This window comes from Oratosquilla oratoria, chromosome 16 (assembly GCF_046742065.1).
Source record: "Oratosquilla oratoria isolate Oo_2021 chromosome 16, ASM4674206v1, whole genome shotgun sequence".
Taxonomy (NCBI): domain Eukaryota; kingdom Metazoa; phylum Arthropoda; class Malacostraca; order Stomatopoda; family Squillidae; genus Oratosquilla; species Oratosquilla oratoria.
Window position 1 is genome coordinate 14,592,655 of NC_134792.1, and position 22,410 is coordinate 14,615,064.

General features: G+C 40.3%; 1 protein-coding gene across 5 annotated transcripts in view; it reads right to left on the reverse strand.

Moving 5' to 3' along the window:
- Nucleotides 1-22,410, reverse strand: part of LOC143033840 (uncharacterized) — a 102,988-nt gene that overhangs the window by 44,568 nt on the left and 36,010 nt on the right. For all 5 annotated transcript variants that reach the window (XM_076199392.1, XM_076199389.1, XM_076199393.1 and 2 more), the window contains one exon: nucleotides 10,176-10,256. In XM_076199392.1, coding sequence (XP_076055507.1) covers nucleotides 10,176-10,256 — 81 coding nt within the window. The remainder of the gene's footprint in view (nucleotides 1-10,175; nucleotides 10,257-22,410) is intronic.

The following is a 22,410-nucleotide window of genomic DNA, read 5'->3' on the forward strand; positions in this document are numbered from 1 at the left end:
TTTCATCCCTAAATACACTCCACACCCCTCCCACCCTTCCTCTCATCTGAGCACCTCCTGGATGACGGGTCATCCCTGCACCCTGCCCACCGCCCTGGGTCAGAAGCAGTGTCGCAAGACACAGTACATCCACAGCAAGGCGGCTTCATTTAATCGGCGACCCCCCTCTCCGTCCCCCTTTGCATATAAGGCGAGGACAGGGAGAAAATCCCTTCGGGCTGCGTCAAAATTTACTCACACATACTACCCCACCCCCCCGCCCATTCCTCCTCATGCAGTCACATCATCATCCATATACAACCATTCTCCACTCACCTCTGTCTTCCGTCCTCTCCCTTCCTTCCTCAACAGACATTCCCCTCTTCCCCAAAGCCCCCTTCACCCCATCCATCCACCTCATCCTAGGACGTCCCCTCATGTTCACTCCCTCCACATCTGCCTTCCATACCTCTTTTACTAGTCTTTCTTCACTCATTCTTTCCATGTGTCCAAACCATCCTAATATTCTTTCATCAACCCTATCTCCCAAATCCTTTTTCACCCCTGTTCTCCTCCTCACCTCCTCATTTCTCACTCTATCCAGCCTAGTAACCCCCACCATGCTTCTCAGACACCTCATCTCAAACACATTCAAACTCCTTCTCTCTTCTTCTCTTATGTTCCACATTTCGGCCCCATACAGTGCTGTTGGCACAATCACTCCTTCATACAGTCTCCTCTTCGCATCCATTCCCAAATGTCTATTCCTCATTACACTCTTTAAACCACCAAGGCATTTACTCGCTTCTCTCAATCTACATTCTACCTCCACCTTCACTCCACCTTTTCCTGCCACACTTGCACCCAAGTATCTAAAACTATCCACTTCCTCCAGTCGCTCTCCCTTAATGTTCACTTCCAGTCTACTGCCAATTTCACCCCTTGTACATCTCATCACCTTACCTTTACCCAAATTTATCTTCAGCTTTCTTCTATCACATACTCTCCCAAACTCTGCCACCAGCTTCCTCAATCCCTCCTCTGATCCTGCCACAAGCGCAGTGTCGTCCGCAAACAACAGCTGGCTCACCTCCCACTTTTCTCCATTTTCTTTAACCATCTCCAATCCCTGACTCACTACCCTAGCATTCACCTCTCGCACCACCCCATCCATGTATAAGTTGAACAGCCAGGGCGACATAACGTATCCTTGACGAAGTCCCACCTTTACTTCAAACCACTCACTCTCTCCATTTCTAATCCTAACACATGCTCTACTATCATAAAAACTCTTGACAGCTCCCAAAAGCTTTCCTCCTATCCCATAAATCTGCATAACCTCCCACAGTGCCTTTCTGTCTACCCTATCATAAGCCTTTTCCAGATCCATAAAAGCCCAAAAAACATCCTTCCCCTTTCCTATAGCTTTCTCACATATCTGTCTTACCACAAAGATCTGATCTACACAACCTCTACCCGTCCTAAATCCACACTGTTCCTCACCAATTACTCCTTCTGTTCCTCTCCTAATCCTCTCAATTAAGATCCTCCCATAAGCCTTCCCTACTACACTCAATAGGCTAATCCCTCTGAAATTACTACATTCACACTTGTACCCTTTTCCCTTGTAAAGAGGAACTATACAGGCACTACTCCAGTCCTCCAGTACTCTACCCTCTCTCCAGCAAACATTAAATAACCTCACCAACCAGTCCACCACCACTGAACCTCCCTTTTTCAGACATTCTGCATGGCATCCATCCAGACCAGGTGCCTTACAACTGCCTTCACCTCATCCTTCCTTATTTCTCCTCCATTCTCCTCACTCATCACTCTCATTTTCTTCGCATTTCCCACTGCAGCTATCTTTCCTTCCCTATCCTCCTTCACATTCAGCAACTCCCTAAAATATTCTGCCCATCTTCCCCTCACTGCCATCTCTTCCATTATCATCTCTCCATCTGTACCTTTTACCTTTTCTTCCCTACTTGATTCGCCTCCTCTTCCTCTCTTAATTTCTTTCCAAAACATCTTTTTATTACTTTCAAAATTTTCTGTCATACTCCTACCCCATTTCACATCTGCTCTCCTCTTTGCCTCCTTTACCTTTTGCTTTACTTCTCTTTTCTTTGTACGTCTCGTATGACTCCCCTGTCCTCTTTTGTAACCAATCTGTGAATGCTCGCTTCTTCTCTTCTACAACCTTCTTTGTTTCCTCATCCCACCATTCACTACCCTTTCTTCTATTTCCCCCTGTCCTTGTTCCACACACCATCCTTGCACACTTTAGGACTCCCTCCTTGAACCATCCCCATTCCTCCTCCACACCCATCTCTGCTCTATCCTATTCCGCTGAGCTGAATAGTTGTGCTGTGTTTTCCATCAATTTTATTGCATTCAGCATATATTTGTCCTACACTAGCCCTCAGAAAAAAGGAAAGAAACCGACGAGAAAGATTTACCCAAGCCAAAGAGAAGAGAAGAAACACCCGAACAAGAATCACCATATGTTTTTATGGAAGGGGATTCCACTTCCAAGCAATTACTCGCCCCTTTCCCCCTCTCATTTCCATCCACCTATGATATATGAAGTGTAATGAGGTAAATAAGCATTCATCTGGTGTTTGGAAATGAGTTAATCTCCTTTATATCATTTGTAATGGGGAAATATGATTCGGTTTTTGAAGAATTTGGTTTTAGAACAGATTTTTGGAACTAATTATGTTCAAAAACAGAGGTTTGACTGTATTAGTCAAATTCTTGTGCACAGCATCAGCTGCCATATTTATGATATCACAAAACCCGCATTATAAAATATGAAGTTACTACTGTATTACTAGTTCTTTTATTCTGAGTAATAATACATATACCAAAGGCTTTTCCCCCTTACAAGGGAGGTAGCCCAAAAAACAAAGGCATAATAACCCATTCCATCCCCTTCATCCCTCTTTTCTTAGCTCCTCCTGGATGATGGGTCATTCCTGCATCTTGCCCACTGCCCTGGGTCAGAGGCAGTGTCACAAGGCACAGCACATCCACAGCAAGGCTGTTTCATTAAATTGGCAAAAAAAAAAAAAAAAACCCACCCTCTAATCCCCTCATGCAGAAATGCAGAAGACAGGGAGAAATCCTTTCGGGCCACATCAATTTATTTTTCATACATACTCCCTCAACCCCCCATCCCCCACCCACTCCCCCTCATGCATCACAGCATCATCCATACACAACCATTCTCCATTCACCCCTATCTTCTGTCCTCTCCCATCCTTCCTCAACAGACATTCACCTCTTTCCCAATGCCCTTTTTACCCCCATCCATCCATCTCATCCTTGGTTGCCCCCTCATGTTCACCCCTTCCACACCTCTTTTAATAATCTTTCTTCACTCATTCTATCCATGTGTTCAAGCCATTCCAATACTCCTTCATTAACTACTTCCATACGGTGACGCCTACGTAGGTGTCATGAGGAGCAAGTGGGTACGCGATGATGCCGACATCGTCGTCTTGATAATATTTATTGTAACCTCCATTCTCTCTAAACTGGCTTCATCATATTTTCTATGGTTATCAAAATTCACGGGTGAAAGAGAATGAATGATTGAGCACCGACTTTATTTTTTATAATGCGATTATTATGATGCAACATCGCACGTCGGGCAGCTAATGCTGCCAGATGTGCGATGTGCCTCGGAGTGAAGAGGTTAACCCTATCTCCCAATTCCCTTTCCACCCCTGTTCTCCTCACCTCCTCATTTCACACTCTATCCAGCCTAGTAATCCCTATCATACTTCTCAGGCACTCATCTCAAACACATTCAAACTCCTTATGTTCTGTTTCTGCCCCATAAAGTGCTGTCAGCACAATCACTCCTTCATACAATCTCCTATTAGCATCCATTCCCAAATGTCTATTTCTCATTACACTTTTTAATCCTCCAAGGCATTTCCTTGCTTCCCTCAATCTATATTCTACCTCCCCTCCTCCCTTTCCCACCACATTCTCACCCAAGTAATTAGAACTATCTACTTCCTCCAGTCTTCCTTAATACTTACTTTCAGTCTGCTGCCACTTTCTCCCCTTGTACATCTCATCACCTTACTTTTATCCACATTTATCTTTAACTTCCTTCTTTCACACACCTTCCCAAACTATGTCACTAGCTTCCTCAATCCCTCCTCTGATCCTGCTATAGGTGCAGTGTCATCAGCAAACAACAACTGTCTTATCTCCCACTTATCTTCATTTTCTTTAACCATCTCCAATCCCCAACCCACTACCCTTGTGTTTACCTCTCACACCACCCCATCCATGTATAAATTGAATAGTCAAGACAACATAACACATCCCAGGCAAAGTCCCACCTTTACCTCAAACCATTCTCTCTCCATTTCCGATTCTACAAATGCTTTACTACCATAGTAAAAACTTGACTGCTCTTAGTTTTCCTATCCCATTTATTTGCAATACCTCCCACCGTACCTTCCTGTCTACTGTCATAAGCCTAAAAAAAGGCATTCTCACATACATCTTACCACAAAAATCTGATCCATGCAACCCCTCATGTTTTAAACCCACAGTCCCCACCAATTACCCCATTCCTCTCAATCAAGACCCTCCCATAAGCCTTTCCAACTTCACTTAAACTGATCTCTGATACTACACCCACACTTGTCTCCTTTTCTCTTGTAAAGTGGAAATATACAGGCACTTCTCCGGCTGTCTACCCTCTCGTCAAACATTAAATAACCTCACCAGCCAGTCCACCTTCACTGTACCTCCTTTTTTAAACATTCTGCATGACACCCATCCAACCCAGGTGCCTTACCTGCTATCATAACACCTGCCTTCAACTCCTCTTTCCTTATTTCTCCTCCATTTTCCTCACTCATCACTCATTTTCTTGGAGCTTCTCACCCCAACTACTTTCCCTTCCTATCCTCCTTCACAATTAAAACCATGTAATAATAATAAACAGAAAACGTGATCAAACCTGTTCACACAATCTGGGGTAACTCATGTACAACTAAAACATATATAATCAAAACGCCAACGACGTCATCCTCATGTACCCACCTACCTATGTAGGTGTCGTTGTACCAAAGAGGTTAATGTTCTTCTGAATTGATTATCATCAGCACTAATGTCCAACACAATTTCCTGTTCTCATTGGTGCCTACTGAAGACAAACTTGTTACACTTTCACACAGTAAAGGCAATCCTTTGTAGTCTTTATGACTCATGTCTGGGTGTTCCATCACCATTTAACCCCTGAACCTGAGCCCTTGTCTTTCCTATGGAAAACATTCAACAACTGAGCTAATTTATAAATTCAAAGCTATCAACTCACTGGGAACTTGCTTCCGACTGGTGAATATTCATTTGCTTTGACAGAGTACACACCACCAACCATTCTGGGAACTGGGTGTCTCTTGGAAAATGGTGTGCAGTCACTGAACAACCAACCATTAGGGACCAAAAGATTGAACAACAAAAGTCCAAGAAGCAACACTCACAGTGACCTCCCCATACCAAATCTAAAGTACATTATATCTCTATGTGGGCAACCTATCTTTGTCCAGTACAGCAACTACAAAATATATATACCAAAGCCGTTTCCCCCCCTTACAAGAGGAGGGTGAATCTACCCATTTTCACAGCGTGTCAAACCCTCACCTCTAAGTGCATACCTGAAAGGCTGTCTCCAGACTGGGCCCCAAGATTCTATCAACTTCAACTGTTTCTTGCACCTTTTCACACACTAAGATCTGAAAATGGCAACTGCTACCTTCCTCCTGTTTCTACTGTGGGTTTTACATTGTGAAAATCAAAGCAACAAAAATTATTCCATAGTCCTGCAATTTCACTTCTTGCCTCATTTTTTCAAGTTATTACAAAATGGTGCCTCAGTACTTCTTGTTTGATAACATAAAAATTTTCAGTTGCATAATACCTAGACAAAAGTCAAGGACAGGATCTCTCCACTGCTTGATAGCCACCAACACAAAATGGTCCTGCAAAACATATGCTAATAAGGTTTGTTTTTACAATGTTTGTATCCTGAAATAAAAGTCAGACTTCCATCAATAGGAAGACACCTATGGGGTTTCCATCATTTCCTTTCAAAATATTTTGCTTTTAATTACATGGAAATCTCGTACTCAACAAAGGTTTCTCTAATCTTCGCCCAAGCTGTATCACATTTGCAGTCCCACACTCAAACAATACATATACCATCGTTGTTCAATTTGTGTATAGGTGAGGATGGAAAAGGAGGTCAATGGGAGCATTAGGTAAGGATTTGGTGACCAATCATTTGTGCACCCCCTTGGGTGGGTAACAAATGTAGTACACAGGGGTGGGAGCAATGCTTGTGGGGTTTGGTCTCTTACTCTCCAATTAATTATCGTAGCTTTACGTGTATGTGCATGTGTTATGGTACACTTCTTAGCCACCAACTCACCAGCAGTTGTACCCTAGAAAATACCATTCCAATATCAAGATTATGATGGGACTCTGGGGAGGTGATACGTGTGGTGCCTATGGTATGCACTGTGTAAGGATTGTGTGGTAAGCACATGGAGCATGTGGTGAGCACATTGTTTCAGACCAATACATACTGAACTACTTTTTTCCATCAAGTTGTTATATGCATCTGAATTTTCACTATACACATGCCAAACATGCACTCTTGGCTGCTAAAGTAATTTGGAGTAAAGACTATAATTTCCAGTTTCCTCAGCACTCCCCCCAGCTCTCTCAATTTGTACCATTTAATTTGTCCTTTTCTTAGCCACATGCATTTCCTTGGTGCAATATCATTTACCATTATGACATTAAAACCTAAATATTACTTTTGGGTTCGAGATGATCCACAAATATTACTACTTTCTTTTATTTTGACATATCCAAATACATTATACACATCTTCCTTTAAACCTATCATGCTCATTATCAGAAAGGGACAAAAAGAAAAGAAAAGAAAAGAAAAGAAAAGAAAAACTCTTCAAGTAGCATGTTCTCCAATTATTTTTCATCCACTTTCTTTTCCACATAATTTCTTTGATGGTAGTTTATCCTAGTATACTTTTAAGTATCAAGTTTATACTTTATTTCTAGTATATTTTCTACTATTTTAAATGCACAATCCTTCCATCCTAAATCTGTATCTTGATATCTTCTTCATCCCTTCTAGATGATCTGTCCACCTGTCATCTGGTGTCTTCTAAGTTTTATTAAGAAGTTTGTCTACAGTTCTGTGGGTCTTTTCTGTCCTGAATTTTATAAATGGGAACCACATCTTCTGGATTCAATTTGTCGAGGATTTTGCTTTCACGAAATCTTAAAAATTAATGTACTGTAGTAGGATGGATTAGCTCTTGCAAACACTTCACCAATGTCAATGACTTATCTGGCCCCACTCTGATGCTCTTGATACTAGTCTAAATTCTGATAGCAAGATTGTCCTGTTTGCATATTCTCATTCTGTGTAATCTGAAAAGAAGTAATGAATGTGTACCCTGTGTATTGTGTGTGCATACATGTTTGCACGCTGTGCACACCAGCATGCGTGTATTTCATACAGTGTATGGATGTATGTATACAAGTATATTGTTACAGATGTGTGTGCACATGGGGACACATACCAAAAATGTGAGGGAAAAGTGAAAACGTGGAAAAGAATGATACAAAGGAGCAAGGGAAATTTCTGCAAGAATGTAACAAAGAGAAGATGCAGCTATGCCTTAGCCTACCAGGGATAGTAGGCCAGTAACTCCTGCACAGGAAGGGTAAAATTATAATGTACAAATACATAAGCAATAAAAAAAAATAACCATACACTTATGATACTATTCCCATGTTAATGATGCATTCTTCTTCTTCTTCTTCTTCTAGATCCTCAGCATATCTTGGCAACATCCAATTCCTTATTTTATGGGTGCAAGCGACTTAATTGATTCAACTTGGTCCACAGTTAGTTTGGTATTTCTAGTAACACACTGCTCCTACACTTCAATCCAAATGGTGGCCAGATTGTAGTCAGTAATATGGTGAAATTCCAATGCCTTGTCATCTTCACTGATGTCCACAATTTTACAACTTCAATTTCTTCCCTCCAGTACCTTCATTCTTCACTGTTTTATGATGGCTTCTCAGTCCTTCAAATCTTCATTTACTATAATAGTAACTACAAATTGGTCTACTTTGAGTATAACTAATATTACCATCAACATAACCCTCTCAGGAATGTTATGTAGTAATCATTTTCATATCTAATTACACCATATCCAACCTAACCCATATCTGGGTATTCAAAATGGGGTTCACTTGTGGGGCTCATTGTACCATATCCAGGATTTTCCATATCAGTGACCCTTTGACTATTAACTTGAATACAAGAGGGATTACTGTAGGTATCTTTATTGCACATCAAAGTACTGTACATTTTTTTTTTTTTTTTTTTTAAATCAATGTATGTTAAGGAGGGGAGTTAAAGGACTGCCGAATTCATTAGATGACCCCTTTGGCTCTATTAACCCAGACCCCCCCCACTCTCTCTCTCACACACACACTCTCACAATTGGCTCTTTATCCTTTGTCAGACAACCATATATATTAAAAGCACACACTTCATACATATTAAAACTTGTATAACCCATCTTAGCACCTCATGAAGGGTCACCTTGTCCATTTCCATACTGATTGTGTTGAAGGCCCCTCCATGGCTACAACATAATTTACAGATCATATGAAAAGAATACCCATTCAGGCCAAACCTTTCTTTCACACATTCACAATCTTCCTCAATTCACTCCTTTAGTTTGCCCTCTACCCTACTCCACAGACATTCCTTGTGCATCCAAGGCCCCTTTTACCCCATCCATCCACTTCAGCTTTCTCTCCACACTTTTTTGCTAGCCTTCTCTTGCTAATTCTTTCCATATGCCCACATCACCACAACACTTGTCCACCCTAACACACAATCCTGTCCACCCACTCTATTCCTGACACTCACAACTAGCCTATTGCTCATGCAAAACTTTTTACCACCTTCAACAGATGTTCCTTTACCTCCATATGTCAACAATACATTAAACAATGTCAATCATCATACAACTTCCCCAAGTCTTTGTCATACAGTAAACAAAGTCCTGTATGTGTGAACTTTCCCAGCCATACATTACAAACAACTAGCACTCTCATCTATATCCTCAACCATATTCATTTCCCAAACTTAAAACAAATTTAATGTAGAAATTTTGGTTGTTATATATTTCATATTTTCATATACATGACCTGTGTATCTGTTCCTGAGAGGGTTAACTAGAGCATAAAAACAACCCAATTCCTAATGTATGATACAGTACTCCTTTCCTAATTAAGTTCTTTCTATAAATACACCAGTACTTTCTATATTACAAAATATATACATGTACACAATATATTGTGCATGTCTGAATAAATGTATGCATTGTACCTAATTCATACATTTCTGTAGTTAGACTCAACTACATACTCCAAATAAGCTTTGTTGACCTATTCTCTAAATAATATAACATTCTATTTGATTAGAGAAGTTGGGCCTAGAAAGCACTTATGGTACAAAAATGCAGATATAAAAATTCTTGTACAACTTAAAAGATAATGTCCCTAACATGCAATTATTTTGGATGGTACTCAAGTGTCAGTGCATACACAATTATCTTGCCGAATGCGACTGGCCGATTGCACGTGATATTGCAGGCTTGTTCGTTTCCATTTAATACAAGGTTTCCCCCCAAAACTCCTTGTTCCACAGTTATGCAACAAAATCTAGTGGACGATTAAATCCGCCCTTGCGGTTCATGTACTGACGATACTTTCTCTTGGTTATCACATGAACTGCACCATAGTTGTTGCCTTCAACTTTTTTCCCTAAAAACCAGAGACAGCAACTATTACATCTCTGTCCACCATTTACCTTCACAATGAGGGGGTTTCATGCAAATCAGAGCAAACTGAATGCCAACTTATATAACAAAACTTTCATTCATAGAATTCATACAAATGTGCAACTGAATAGCTAACATGGATAAGCAAATATGCAACAACCAAATTTCATCTTTCAAATTTATGACAACTTTTAATAAATACCAGTCATTTATCTTAAAAACTGATAATGCCAAAGCAGAGTAAACTTTGCAAAATCCCCTTACCTTTTGTGGTTTCAAAATTATCAAACCCTAGTACTGCTCTCATCTGCTGCTCTTCCGGTGTCAACTCTTCATATGGAGCATCTGTAATAGTAGTACATACAAGATGAACTATGGCTGTAAGACCATGGCAAAATCCAATAAACTACAGACACACTCGTATTGTACCATGCTGTAAATCTATTTGTATACACCACTCCAATTTCTCTCTCCAATATGCAAATTAACACCTATGCAATGAACTTAATTCTACAAAGTACCCATGGACGACATAGGAGTTCTGTGGTGGAACATGGTATAGTTCATCCATTTCCTGTCTTTGTCATGTCAGCTGGGTCAGCCACATAACAAATGACCTTCCTGTCAGTCACAACTGCACAGAAATTCTGATGTATAACTCTTTCCTCTCCAATAATTTCTTCTTCCAGGAATTTTTGCATTGCATTTTAACTTTCAAATGCCATTTAAATAGTATTTGTCTAGTGCTGAGAAATCAGCTTCCAATTTCGTTTCTACTCCATTCCTGTCTCCATCCAAATCTTATCTAGGTCTTTGGTGTATGTATGTCCTGTACCAATTTACAATCCTCTGCTTTTCCCTTCCTTCATGATCTCTGTGTCATCAGCAATTTTAGTTTACTTCCAAGCCTCCTTTAGTGCAACTATCTGGGCAAGTTTCTGGTAACAAATATTTCACTTTGTCCATAACAAGGCTACAAGCATGACAGGTGCATGAAAAATCCAAAGGAAATAATGACAGAGTGAGGAGCAAGCACTTGCACAATCTGTCATTACCGCAGCCAAGCAATTGCCACATGTCTTTTAGTTGTCAGTAGTTAGAATCAGAGGGATTCCATGACATGTTGCCCACCCAAACTTGTGGCAATATCATAATACCCACATCATTCACTTTTGGGCATATTTGTTCCACCCTGTGTACCCCATCTCAAGCTATGTACTGTTTTCCTATTTAAGAAGGATAAATACCGTATTTTACGGCTTACAAGACGCACTTTTTTTCCTAAAAAATACCCTGAAAAATACTAGTGCGTCTTCCAAGACGAATGTTGTATTTAAGGCAACACCCAGGCTCTAGTGAGTTTGGACAGACCGATAGCGTTCTGGATTTGTATGTTGAGTCATTACACTATGATGTTAGCTGAAGTACTATTTAATTCAGCCTTTTGTATAATGTGAACTCAGTACTTAGCTGTTACAAGTGTTACCAATACCATAATAATCCTTCCAGTAATGATGAGTTCTCGGGATTTGAGGATGAATATATATATATATATATATATATATATATATATATATATATATATATATATATATATATATATATACAGGTAAACGTCGACTTACGATGGCATTAGGTTTCGATAGAGCCATCGTAAGACGATTTCATCGTAAGTCGATCCCCAATTTGTGTATCACTCTGTTCCGTGGTCACTGTACCTAGCCTACCTGTATATTAACCACCAGAGATACTGAATATAGCCTATTAAACATGTACAGTAGTTTATTTAATTATTTTTATCCTTTTTACCATATTCAAACACTATAATATGTATTTTCAGTACGGAACTTAAATCTCGCGGGCAGCAGCCAATGCCAGCCGTACGACGTGACGTAATAATACTCGCATCGTAAAATATAGTCACCGCTTATATTGATCGTTCTCTCTTTCACCCGCGAATTTTGAAAACCACAGAGAATGAGATTCAGGGCACACTTGAGAGAATGTAAAAACACAGGGGCGACTACAATAAATATAATCAAGACGCCGATATGGCAGCGTCGCGAATCCACTTGCTCCTCATGACGCCTACGTGTGCGGCACCGTATGGAAGGGGTTAAATTATCATATCGTCGTCGTCGTCGTCATCGTAAAGTCGAACAATCGTAAGTCGCGGCCATCGTAAGTCGACGTTTACCTGTATATATTCATTTTTATATTCTTACATGCATATTTTTGATAATTTTTATTTATTTCTATGAAAATAAAACCACCCTTGGACAATGAAAAATGTGTGGTATATTTACTAACCACCAACTAGTATGTCATCGTCATACAAACAAAATCGGATAAGTGATTACGTAATGTAAACGATACGTGCCGTCGCCCGCCACTAAAACCTTTAAAAAATTTACCTATGCTATTTTTATTTACATAGTTGTGAATCGATGGCGAGTGCTTCAGCAAATTTATGATGAGAGTTGAGACAAAAGAGTCTAGCAGACTCCTTGCTTCTTATGTTTTTTTTGTTCAGTGGTCGGGTATATGGTGAATGTGTTCTTGTATTAGAATGACTTTTTCTTAGAAATTTCTTTCAAATATTAGGGTGCGTCTTCCAAGATGCAGCGTCTTGCAAGCCGTAAAATACGGTAATTCCTTAGTCATATAGATGTTGAGTGAATTTTGAAAGGAACTGTTGGAAACTGGGATAGTCATGTGGGCTAGGTAAAGGAAAAGATTGAATATATCAAATCAAAACATGAAATAACATGTATTTTAGGCTTTCTGGATTTGGAGAAGGTATATGACAGGGCTGACTAAGTATTGTGGGATGTGCTGCAAATGCACAATATTGGGAGGGAGGGGGGGAATAGCTGAGGGCAGTCTGGGACTTTTACACATTTTGTAGTAAGGGTAAACTACATTAAACTCCTGGCTTACACAAAATTCTTCATAAAGAGACATCTTCCTAGCCTTCTCTGAGATAAGAATGAGTACCTGCACCATGTTGTGGTACAGAATGGAGACAGCAAGTGGATGAAGGTGAATGTGGGGCTGCACCAGGGTTATGTAATGGCACCAGTTGTTCAACATGTCCATGGATGGTGATGTAGGAGGTAATTATGAGGGTGCTAGCCATGGGATTGGACTTAGTGAGAGGAGGGAAAGGTGGTGGTAAGCAGCCAGTTGTTTGCAGATAACAGTGCATGCATTCCAGACTTAGAAAATAGACTGAAGCAGTTAGTTGTTGTCATTCCCTAGATTGTCTGTCTGAGCAGTCCCGTCTTCCCAAGGAATGCTATGGCTGGAATGGGGTTTTCCCACAAATCCTTTATATTGTATGTTGTGTTGTTTGCACACATGATTGTGTATAATGTATTCTTCCATTATGTGTTGAATAGTATGGGAAATTGTCCACAATGCAGTCATCCAGCTTCTGGTAGCTTAGAGGGGCTGGGTGGTGGCCGCATCGCAGTCTAGCCAGGTGGACTCTGTCCTATCATGGGAGAGAGGACTCAGAGGGATGAAATATCCGGGGGTCTGGTATGCAACAATGTGTTGCCTTTTAGTGTGTTAATGGAGCAGTGAGTGATAGGACTGAATATGTTTCCAAAGGCTGGTATTTGGTGGTTGTGGAGGAAGAGTATGTGACCCATTTTCGTATCTTTCTGCATCCAGTTCATTCTTAAAATCTTCTAGTTTTGGCACTCAATGTTTCTCCATTTAATTTGTTCCAGACATCAATCACTATATATGGGAAGCTATTCTTTTTCAAATCTCTTCTGTAACTGTCCTTATTGAGCTTCTTTTCATGTCCTCGTTTCTCTTCTGTCCCGTTTCAAATAAGTCGTCTCTATCAAGAATTTCCATACCTTTCATAATTCTGTAAATGGTTAAGGGGGCCGTCGCGATAAATTTAAGAAAAAAATCGAAATATTCGAAAAAAAAAATTCCCTGTCATCTAGTGGCCTTTGGCAAGCCAGTCCTGAAATATTTCAGCGAAATACAAAAAAATAAAGGAGTTATGGCTATTTTTCTGCCCCCCACCCCCACTTTCTAGTACACTTTCGCTGCACAAATGTTCGATTAAGTTATTTCATCGCAATAAAAATGGCACAAATGCGTTGTATTTTGTTATTCACTAATATAGACTACTTGGAAACACATCCTAGACTGCGATCTGTTCACTCGGTACGTAAGCTGAGCGAATCATTGTGGAGAGAAATCGAATTGTCGTTCCTTGGAGATAGATAGATATATAGAACTTTTATTTGAAGCTATAATCATTTCAAGAATGCCTAAACATTCGAAGAAGAAGCGTGTGTTTCATGAAAGCTAAGAAACTGAATAAAATAATTGAGATACTGGAGACGACTCATAGCAGTGACCTTGAATAGTGCTGCTGATGCGCCAGCCCGGGACGCGCGAAGCCGAGCGCGTGTTAACCCTTCCTCCGCCCCCCTTATCCTCGTTTCTCACACGACGTCACCGCAACCATCGAGCATGCGTTTCATACATCATGAGACTACAAATGACGCTCCGTGTGCTTTTTTTTCATCACAAGAGCGACTGTCATTGATCATAACTTTGGAGGGACACAATCTTCTTTCTCAATTGGTTAGAGTCAATTCCATCATTACAAAAGCACTTGAACAAGACAAAAATGTTGGTTCATCGCCAAATAAAGTCTATCTATCTCTATCTAACTATCTTTCAGCTCCGATTTCAAGCCGGGAGCTTTCTAATAAGCGAACCTGGAGACAATGAGAGACGTCACTTCCTGAAACCCTCGCCTTCTGACCTCCTGATACCTCGTAAAACGGGGGATCAGGTACCAGCTACACTTTATAATAACATGTGAATGACATAGAATGCATGAAGATTGGCGCAGAGAAAAAAATTGAAAGGAAAAATACAAAAAAATGCAAGGAAATGTATTTTGAACTTCAAAGCTCAATATCTCAAAACTACCCTTTTCTCTACATTTTTTCTATCTCCTCCGTAACTACTCGGGCGATTTTAATGGGGTTTGGATCATTTGAAAGCTGAATAAATTTGCAAACTTTTTATTGTGTTTTTCTTTTCTTTTCATGATAGACGTTGATATATTGTATTTTGAAAAAAAATATGACACGTTTCAAAAAAAAAAAATTCTTTCTCCTAAACTAAGAGGAAATTCCAAAAACGCCACAATGATTTTTTAGGTATTGCTATGGAGCATTTGTGGTATTTTTTTCGGCATGCTCAGTCAATGGATAAGTGAGGAGATAGAACTTTTGTAATTGGTCAAAAACGGTTTTTTATTAATAACTTCATTGTTTTTCAACCAAATATGAAAATTGGTGGTGAACATCTCAGTATATGTATATATAACTATTAAAAATTCGCGAAATTCCGATCGTAATTGACGAAGTTCGTTTTCGAGCGCGACGGCCCCCTTAACAAATCACCTTTTTCTCTTCTGTTCCAGTGTTGATAGATGTAATTTCTCCAATCTTTGTTAATGTCAAATTTGATAGTGTAGGTGCCATTTTTGTCACTACTCTTTGAATTCTTTCTAATTTTCTTATACATACATATACCAAAGGCTTTTTCCCCCTACACGGTGTTGAAGCATACTCTAGTTTAGGTCTTATTAGTGTAACCACCATTTTCTTTACCATTTCTTCATCATGTAGTCAATGGCCACTTTCATTGATCTTAAGTTAAAAGTCTCTCCAAATAATTTATTGACATGTACATCAGGTGTCAAGTCACCCAAGATAATCACTCCCAGGTCCTTTTTCAGAATCAACTTTTTTGACTTCCTGGTTTCCAATCCTATATTGACCCGACATTTTATTTCTGCTTTTTCCAAATTCCATTATACTACATTTCTTAATGTTAAAGTTCATTTTACATCTCTGACTCCATTACCATATTTTGTCCAGGTCTTCTTGTAGTGATCTGTAATCTTCTTCTGTTTTTACTCTCGAGTATTTTGAGGTCGTCAGCAAAGAAGTTCATGTAACACTTCACTCACTCATCCACATCATTTATATATATGGCAAACATAAGGAGCCAATACAGAGCCTTGTGGGATGCCACTTATCAAATCTTCCCAGTTCAAATTTCTGTCTCTTAACCCCTTCCATACGGTGCCGCACACGTAGGCGTCATGGGGAGCGAGTGTATTCGCGAGGCTGCCATATCGGCGTCTTGATTATATTTATTGTAGTCGCCCCTCCATAATGACATTCTTTCTAATTCTTTTGTAATCGCATTTTCTATGGTTATCAAAATTCACGGGTGAAGAGAGAACGATCGATATAAGCGGTGACTATATTTTATGATGCGAGTATTATTACGACACGTCGTACGGCTGGCATTGGCTGCTGCCACCGAGATCTAAGTCCATGACGCCTACGTGTGCGGCACCGTATGGAAGGGGTTAAGGACCACTCATTTTTCTCCCAATTAAGAAATCCTTCATCCATTCCAGTAGCTTACCTTGTATTCCTATTATTTCAATTTTTCTTGTTAACTTTTTAGGTGGTACTTTGTCAAAACTTTGTCTTGTACTTTGTCTTGCGACACTGCTTCTGACCCAGGGCAGTGGACAGGGTGCAGGGATGACCCGTCATCCGGGAGGTGCTAAGATAAGAGGGAAGGTGGAGGGGTGTGGAGTGTATTCAGGGATGGAATGGGTGGGAATAATTTTATGCCTTTCTTTTTTGGCTACCTCCCTTGTAAGGAGGAAAAAGCCTTGGTACATGTATGTACTTCGTCAAAAGCCTTCTGCAAGTCCAAGAAGGCACAATCAGCCCAGCCATCTCTTTCTTGTATTATCTCAATTAATCTCGAGTAAAAGCATATTAAGTTTGTGGTACAGTCTTCCATTTCTAAAGCCAAATTGTTTAGGGTATAATATTTCATTTTCTTCAAAGTGTTTGACCCATTTGTTTCTAATAACTTTTTGCATATTTTTGCTACTGTGCTTGTAATGGAAACTGGTCTTAAGTATCTTCTTAGTTTCCTCCTTTATATATTGGTACTATTTGCATTTTTCCAATCTTGCGATACCTTTCCTTCTTTGAGTGAAAAGTCTATTTGTCCCCCCCGTCGTCTCCTCTCTGAGCATTTCTATTCTCTTTGTTCTTGAAGTTAGTTCTTAAGGCCCTTTGCCTGGTATCTTGAGGGGTGAATAAAATAGATGTAGTTTTTCAGATGCTTCTTGGTCTCAATCAGTACACCTCGAGAATCCCACCCGGAACTCTCTACATTACGTCAAGCCACCTTCGTTCTGACATCACTCTTTCATTCATCCAATAGTCTTTTACTTCTCAAACAAGTGCCACACCTTAAGGGCGTGACTTTTCCTTTCTGCACCAATGATTTTTCTCTTCCTCCACCCTTTTCTCCAATTAGAGAGGCTGTTATACTCTTCTAAACGATATCACCACGTAAGCATTATGTTGTAACAAAAATGGCTTGTCCACTAACAATTAAAAGACAAAACAATATCGCAACCACCAGGCAACACTCCGCACTAAGTTACATATACAAGGCGCGAGTTTGACTCGGCTATCCTTGTCGCCTGTTGTATCATAACATCCTAATAAAGACTATAAAGTTTCCTTCCAGTCCTTCTACCCCTCAATCTATTCCGATCTACCTTAAATGTCTACCTCTATCTACCGGCCTCTTACACTATTATCTTGTATAATTTGTCCGTCAGTTCGTCTATACACTCTTTCAGTATCCAATTTGCAATTCCATCCTGTCCATGCAATTTCCTAACATCTAGTTTTTTTTTTATTTGGTCTCTTATTTCTGTGTTCTCTTTATTTCTTTCATTTTCTTATTAATTTTTTATATGGTACTTTGTCAAATGCCTTCTGCAAGTCCAAGAAGGCACAATCTGCCCAGCCATCTCTTTCTTGTATTATCTCAATTAATCTCGAGTACAAGCAAATTAAGTTTGTGGTACACGATCTTCCATTTCTAAAGCCAAATTGTTTAGGGTTTACCATTTTATTTTCTTCAGTGTTTGTTTCCGATGACTTTTTTTTTTTTTTTGCATATTATTGCTACTGTGCTTATAAGGGATGGTCTGAAGTTTGTAGGATCTTCCCTATTTCCTCCTTTATATATTGGTACTATGTTTGCATCTTTCCAATCTTGCAGTACCTTTCCTTCTTTGAGTGAGAAATCTATTATCTTGTACAATTTGCGAGTCATTTTGTCTACACACTCTTTCAGTATCCAATTTACAATTCCATCCTGTCCATGCGATTTCCTGACTACATTTTTATTTGGTCTCTTTTTTATTCTTTTTGTATTGCCTTTCTTTCTTTCATTTAGGTGACCTTTCTTGTTGTCCATCTTCCCAAAATTGTAAGCTCTCAATTGTAAAAACTGACCTAAAATGTCTGATCATAACTTCTGCCATTTCTGTGTCATCTATATATTCTTTATCTCCATGCAATTTCATTATTTCATGTTTATCCTTTAGTTTTTCATTAATATATCTGTAAAAGAGTTTGGGTTGATCACTACATTTGTCTATAATATATTTTTCATAATTTCTTTTTTCTTTCCTGCATATATTCACATATTTGTTCCTAAGTTTGATATATGTTTGCCATTTGGATGTTTTTTTTTTTCTTTTTTCATTTATTCCAGGCTTTATCTCTCGTCTCTAGCCTCACTACACCTTTTGTTATACCAACACTTTATATAAATCTCTCTTTGTTTCTTTTTTAGTACATATGTCAATTCCTTCCTTGTCTATTTCTTTGAATATGTTCCATTTGTCTTACATCTCTGTTTCCTCTTGAGAGAATTTATCCCAGTTTGTGTTTTGGAAATTTTTTTCTTAGTTGTACAAAATCAGTTTTGTTGTACATTAATCTTTCTACTCTGTTTATCATTCCTACCTACACAGTGAATTTAGGACGAGTAGAGGTTGTGTAGATCAGATTTTTGTGGCAAGACATATGTGAGAAAGCTATAGGAAAGGGGAAGGATGTTTTTTGGGCTTTCATGGATCCGGAAAAGGCTTACGACAGGGTAGAGAGAAAGGCATTGTGGGAGGTTTTGCGGATATACGGGATAGGAGGTAAGCTTCTAGGAGCTGTCAAGAGTTTTTATGAGAGTAGTAGAGCTTGTGTCAGGATTAGAAATGGAGAGAGTGAGTGGTTTGAGGTAAAGGTGGGACTTCGTCAAGGATACGTTATGTCGCCCTGGGTGTTCAACTTATACATGGATGGGGTAGTGCGAGAGGTAAAAGCAAGGATAGTGGGCAAGGGATTGGAGACGGTTAAAGAAAATAGAGAAAAGTGGGAGGTGAGCCAGCTGTTGTTTGCGGACAACACTGCGCTTGTGGCAGGATCGGAGGAGGGATTGAGAAAGTTGGTGACAGAGTTTGGGAGAGTGTGTGATAGAAGAAAGCTGAAGATAAATGTGGGCAAAAGTAAGGTGATAAGATGTACAAGGGGTGAAAGTGGCAGTAGACTGGAAGTGAGCATTAACCTCTTCACTCCGGTTCAAAATCTCGCGGGCAGCATTAGCTGTCAGACGTACGATGTGTCGTAATAATACTCGCATCATAAAATATAGTCACCGCTTATATCGATCGTTCTCTCTTTAACCCGTGAATTTTGATAACCATAGAAAATGTGATGAAGACAGTTTAGAGAGTATGTCATTACGCAGGGGCAACTACAATAAATATAATCAAGACGCCAACATGGCAGCCTCGCGTATCCACTTGCTCCTCTTCCCTTTCTTCTACACTCTTCTCACTGCCAGGCCCATATGCACTTACAAAAACCCACATCTCCTTTCCCAATTTCACCTTCATCCACATTATTCATGAGGAAACCTCCTTCGACTCCACTACCCGTTTACCTATCTCTTCACTTACTAGAATAGCCACCCCTTCCCTCCCTCGCCCTCTCCACTCCTGATAACCTCCCACTTACACTCCCAAACTTACACTCACCCTTCCCTTTCAACTTAGTTTCACTCAAAGCCAACACATCCATCTTTCTTCTCACAAACATACTACCTATCTCTTCCCTTTTACTCTCATCTGTACCACATCCATGCACATTAAAAGACCCAAACCTTAGGGTGCTGGTCCGAGAACTTCGAGACCCTCTTATGCCTTCTCTTTTTTGTTTAGGAATGTCCCCTGTGGGGCTACAAGGAGAAGGATGCCTAGTCCCAATCCCCGTCCCTTTCTTCTCGCCTCTTACGATCCAAGTGGGAATACTTGCTGGCAGTATTCTTTTCCCCCACCACAGGGAATTCCATCACAGAAAAAGAATACTCAGAGAAATGGTACAGGACAGCAGCAAGGGGTTGGGGGACAGCATAACGGAGGGACAGTCGTAGTATAAAAGTGTCATCATTTCTCTATGAACAGAGTTTTCCTCTATCATAGACAAAATGATGTGTGGCCCTGGTCTGTAGGGGCACCCCATATAGACCCTAAAGTGTCAACTGCATGCTACTTTGCCACAATAACAAGCAGCCAATACCCCATAAAAAAAAAAAAAAAAAAAAAAAAAAAAAAAAAAAAAAAAAAAAAAAAAAAAAAAAAAAATCTTTTCTTCTCACTTCTATCATTGGCTTCAATTCTGAGAGCTTTGTCTTTCTCTTTATCCTCATCAATTCATCCATACATGTTTGAATTTCCAGCTGTTTGCCAATATAACCGCTTTCGATAATACCTCCTCGGCTACCATTTGAGTTTTTAGTTTTATTTTCAGAGGTCTATGTTGTTTTTCTTTTGAATATTTGCCTATCCTGTGGATTTCATTGATTTATCAAAATTTTGCCCTTCATCCTCTATTTCTTTCAAAATTTCCTTTTCCTTTTCTCTCTGGCATCTATACACATGTTTTTCCTGGATACCATTGACCACCTGGATACCATTGGATGGATGGGGTGGTGTGAGAGGTGAATGCAAGGGTAGTGGGTCAGGGGTTGGAGATGATTAAAGAAATTGGTGAAAAGTAGGAGGTGAGCCAGTTGTTGTTTGCCGATGACACTGTGCTTGTAGCAGGATCAGGAGGGATTGAGGAAGTTAGTGACAGAGTTTGAGAAGGTGTGTGAAAGAAGGAAGCTGAAGATAAATGTGGGCATAAGTAAGGTGATGAGATGTACAAGGGGAGAGTGACAGTGGGCTGGAAATGAGCATGAACGGTGAGAAACTGGAGGAAGTGGATAGTTTCTGTTACTTGGGTGCAGATGTGACAGGAAAGGGAGGAGTGTGGGTGGAGGTAGAATGTAGATTGAGAAGCGAGTAAATCTCTTGGTGGAAAGTGTAATGAGAAATAGACATCTGGGAATGGATGCTAAGAGGAGGTTATATGAAGGAGTGATTGTGCCAACAACAATGTACGGGGCAGAAACATGGAACATGAGAGAGGAAGAGAGAAGGAGTTTGAATGTGTTTGAGATGAAATGTCTGAGAAGTATGATGGGGGTTACTAGGCTAGATAGAGTGAGAAATGAGGTGGTGAGGAGGAGAACAGGGGTGGAAAAGGAGCTGGGAGATAGGGTTGATGAAAGAATATTAGGATGGTTTGCCTTGCTGTGGATGTGCTGTGTCTTGCGACACTGCTTCTGACCCAGGGCAGTGGACAGGATGCAGGGATGACCTGTCATCCAGGAGGTGCCAAGATAGGAGGGAGGGAGGAGGGTGGAGGGGGAAAAAGCCTTTGGTATATGTATGTACATACCATTGACCACAATGCACTTACCTTTGTCAACTGTATCTCTCACCCAACTCTCCCTTTCTTTAATTACTTTCATAAGTGGAAAGGGAGTTGGGAGATAGGGTGATTAAAGAGTATTAGGATGGTTTGGACACATGGAAAGAATGAATGTAGAAAGACAAGTAAAAGAGGTATGGAGGGCAGATGTGGAGGGAGTGAACATGAGGGGACGTCCTAGGATGAGGTGGATGGATGGGGTGAAGGGGGCTTTGGGGAAGAGGGGAAGTCTGTTGAGGAAGGACGAGAGAGGACAGAAGACAGGGGTGAAGGGAGAATGGTTGTATATGTATGATGTTGTCATGCATGAGGTGGAATGGGTGGGGGTGATGTAGTATGTGGGAGCAAAATTTGTGTGTGTGTGTGTGTGTGTGTGTGTGTGTGTGTGTGTGTGTGTGGTGTGTGTGTGTGTGTGTGTGTGGTGTGTGTGTGGTGTGTGTGTGTGTGTGGTCCAGTGTGTGGTGTGTGTGTGTGTGGTCCAGTGTGTGTGTGTGTGTGTGTGTGTGGTCCAGTGTGGGTGTGTGTGGTCCAGTGTGTGTGTGTGTGTGTGTGTGTGTGTGTGTGTGTGTGTGTGTGTGTGTGTGTGTGGTCCAGTGTGTGTGTGTGTGTGGTCCAGTGTGTGTGTGTGTGTGGTCCAGTGTGTGTGTGTGTGTGGTCCAGTGTGTGTGTGTGTGTGGTCCAGTGTGTGTGTGTGTGTGTGTGTGTGTGTGTGTGTGTGGTCCAGTGTGTGTGTG